At 39.1% G+C, this 3,662-nt stretch overlaps 1 protein-coding gene across 1 annotated transcript; it reads left to right on the forward strand.

The window, feature by feature from the left end:
* Positions 1–473: 473 nt before the first annotated feature.
* Positions 474–3,662, forward strand: LOC147386837 (disease resistance protein At4g27190-like). Its single transcript, XM_086424324.1, has 2 exons — positions 474–1,853; positions 1,953–3,662. Exons 1-2 carry the CDS (start codon positions 731–733, stop codon positions 3,653–3,655), a joined length of 2,826 nt encoding a protein of 941 aa, XP_086280450.1. The 5' UTR covers positions 474–730; the 3' UTR covers positions 3,656–3,662.

A 3,662-nucleotide genomic window follows, 5' to 3' on the forward strand; every position in this document is an offset into this window, starting at 1 on the left:
ACACAACTTGACACAATAGTGTGGAGGTGCACATAACCGTATATGCTTTTCTGTGAGATACAAGTAAAAAGCATTTACGATTATTTGCACGCCGCCACGCCATTTGTGTCACCCTTGTGTCCCTGTTTGTGTCACTCCAGCAATGTTCTTAAAATTCAATTTATTTTAGATGAATAAAAGAATACAAAAATTAGTCAATCGACCGAGTTACAAAACCATGCTTGAATTGCTTGGCAATTAATCATTTATGTTATATAATCAATTTGACAGTGAACATCAAGGCATCTTTCATCTTCTTTCTTAAGAAGTTAGTATGGAGTTTACTTGAAAAGATGGATTTGTTGGAGCAATTTTGGATATTATTTTATAGAAAAGGAAGCCAGTTAATTTTTTTTTGGGGAAGGCCAATTGATTCTCTTGTTCTTAACTCTTTATCACTTAGTCTTCTTTTGCTTTTTCTTTCTCCTGTTCTTTTAATGTTCAAAATCATGGCCAACAAATTGCTTTTGTTGTTTTTTATAACCAAAAGGTATGATTTTTTTTTATGTTAAGTGCATCATTTCACTGGTCATCAAATCACTTTGTTGAAGAATATTTTTCTTTCACAATCCCACAAACCACACATTCTCTTGCAACTAAAACGTAAGTGTTTGGTTTAGCTGTGATGCTCTTGGTTGAGATATACTAGGCTGTGAGGTTCATTGCTGAAACAAAAAGTACTACAACTACAATGGAGGCCTTGGCTACTCCCATCACAGAAGCTGCTAAATTCTCAATTCCTCGTCTTGGGCATCAGATCAGTTATCTTCTTCACTGCAAAGGAAATCTTCGAAACCTTGTAAACAAAGAGAATGATTTGGTAACGATGACAAGCGGCGTTGATGGATTGGTCAAAACAGCTCGAGATAGAGGAGATTTGATCAAACCAGTAGTTGTTGCATGGCTAGCAAAGGTAGATACTGTTCGAGATGAGGTGATGCGATTGAATGCTGTGGCCGAAACGATCAATAGCTATTTCAAAGGGTGGTGTTGCACTCGCTACCATTTGGGAAAAGAAGCAAAAGAAAAGATTGGCATTGTAGAGACTCTCCTGAATGAAGGTAATGGCTTCAATAGCTCCAATACTGTATCAGATCCTGCACCTATTCCTAGCATAGAAGCCTTGCCCACTGGAGATTTTCAGGAGTTCGAATCCAGAGATTCTGCTACGAAGGAAATCATTGAGGCATTGGAGGATGATAAGATCATCGTGATTGGGGTGTATGGAATGGGCGGGGTAGGCAAAACTACCTTAATAAAAGAAGTAGGGAAGGGAGTCAAAGGAAATCAACTTTTCGATGAGGTTATAATGGTAGTTGTTTCCCAAAAACCAGGCTTGAAAAATATTCAAGACGACATCGCAGAGAACTTGGGGATGAAACTTGAAGAGCACACTGAAACTTTAAGAGCAGAACGCTTGTCTATGAGATTGAAGAACAAGAAGCGTGTCCTCGTAATCCTCGATGATTTATGGGAGAGGCTGGATTTAGCTGTTGTGGGAATCCCTTTGGGAGTTGATCACAAAGGTTGCAAAGTTGTATTCACGACGAGAAGCCGAGAAGTTTGTGGTAAAATGGAAGCCCAAAAGAAGATTGAAATTAAAGTACTGTGGGAACAAGATTCATGGAATTTGTTTCGACAAAAGGCAGGTGAAGTTGTGGATTCTCCTTCTTTGCAAACATTGGCTAGGGAGGTTGCTAATGAATGTGGAGGTTTGCCCTTAGCTCTTGCTACAATTGGCAGGGCATTGCGAGATAAGGACCAATACGTGTGGCAGGATGCAGCTCGACAACTAAAAAAGTCTATCTATGAAGGTATGTCTCCGGTCCTTGCCTCGATAAAGTTGAGTTATGATTACCTAGGAAATGAAGAAATCAAAAGATGCTTCTTATTCTGTTGCTTTTTCCCTGAAGACTATAATATTAAAGAGGAGGAATTGATGTGGTATGTGATGGGAGAAGAGATGATTAGACATGTTGACACTTTAGAGGAAGCGAGGGGTAGATTGCACACACTGATAGACAAGCTTTTAAGTGCATGTTTGTTGTTAGAAGGTGACAAGGCTGGATGTATAAAGATGCATGACATTGTTCGTGATGCAGCCTTGTCAATTGCATCTGAAGAAAGCAATGGTTTTATAGTAGAAGCTGGCTTGAGATTAACACGGTGGCCAGAAAATATAACTTTAGGGACATGCAAGCGAATATCACTAATGAGTAATAAAATCAGTAAGCTCCCTAGTCAACCTGAGTGCCCTCGAGTCTTGACCTTATCATTGTCTTTGAATAATTCTTTGAATGAATTACCTGATGGCTTTTTCGAGAGGATGACCTCCCTTGTGTCTCTAAATCTAGAACGTACTGCTATTTCCTCAATACCATCATCACTCTCACTCCTTGTGAACCTTCGAACGCTTCAACTAGATTTCACCTTAGTAAGTGATATATCAATAGTTGGAAATTTGAAGAAGTTGGAAATGCTTTCTCTAATTGGTACTCCCATAAAAATGTTGCCGAAAGAGTTGATTGGATTGACCAGTCTAAAGTTGTTAAACTTGTCAAAGTCCAGGTATCTTGAAACTATCGCAAAGAACGTGTTGTCGAGTTTTTCTCGCTTAGAGGAACTTTATATGCTGGAGCAAGAGAGCTTTCAAGGGTGGGAGACTGAAGGAATGGGAGATGGAAGTAAGGCTACATTAGCTGAGTTGACATCCTTAAACTTGACTAATTTATACTTAGAAGTTGGTGATGTCAAATATTTTCCCAATGAGATTTCCAAATGTTGGGAAAACCTAACAAAGTGTTGTATAAATGTGGGTGGAAGTCATTGGGTGTCTCCATACCCGAAGGCTATGAAACTCCTCGTTTATTTAACATTAGATCGACTTCCAAATTTGCTCAAGATGCTATTGGGAAAAATGGATCATCTTTATCTGGATAGCTGGCACCATTTCAAAATTTGTGTGAATCTTGATGCAGCAGGATTTGTCAACTTGAAATATCTTCAAGTAGACAATTGTCGTGGAATGGAATGTCTTGTAAGTGTGATGGAAAAGGAAAATATGGTAGAAGAGATCCACCAGACTACTACTATTACTTCTTCTTCACCTACCAGGCAGACGAACTCTTATGATGTTTCTAATCCAGCTTTTCGACCACCTCCTCTGTTTTTCACGAACCTAACACATCTAATAATCACCTCTTGTCCTAAGTTGAAGTACCTCTTCCCAATGAAAGTGGTTCTAGGTCTCCTGCAACTACAAGAACTTGAAGTTCGTGGTGCCTACGAGATGGAGAAAATAATTGTAGATGATGACGATAGTGCACAAACAGGAGGGGAATGTAATATGATTCTCCCTAAATTAAAGACACTGAAATTATCCAGGCTATCACAATTGAAAACTATATATCAACAGAATGTAGTTTTTAATTGGCCTTCATTGGAGTATCTATCGGTGAAGTGGTGTGATAATTTGATGAAGCTCCCTTTAGGTCATCAGAGTGCTCTCAGGCTAAGGAAGGTTGATATTAACTATATTTCTCCTGATGAATGGCTTGATCGTCTTGAATGGGAAGACCAACGTGTCAAGTTGCGCCTACGGCACCTTCTCCGGTAAATTTCGA

Source organism: Akebia trifoliata, chromosome 14, assembly GCF_017979445.1.
Source record: "Akebia trifoliata isolate Shusen 1 chromosome 14, ASM1797944v1, whole genome shotgun sequence".
In the NCBI taxonomy this organism is placed as follows: Eukaryota; Viridiplantae; Streptophyta; class Magnoliopsida; order Ranunculales; family Lardizabalaceae; genus Akebia; species Akebia trifoliata.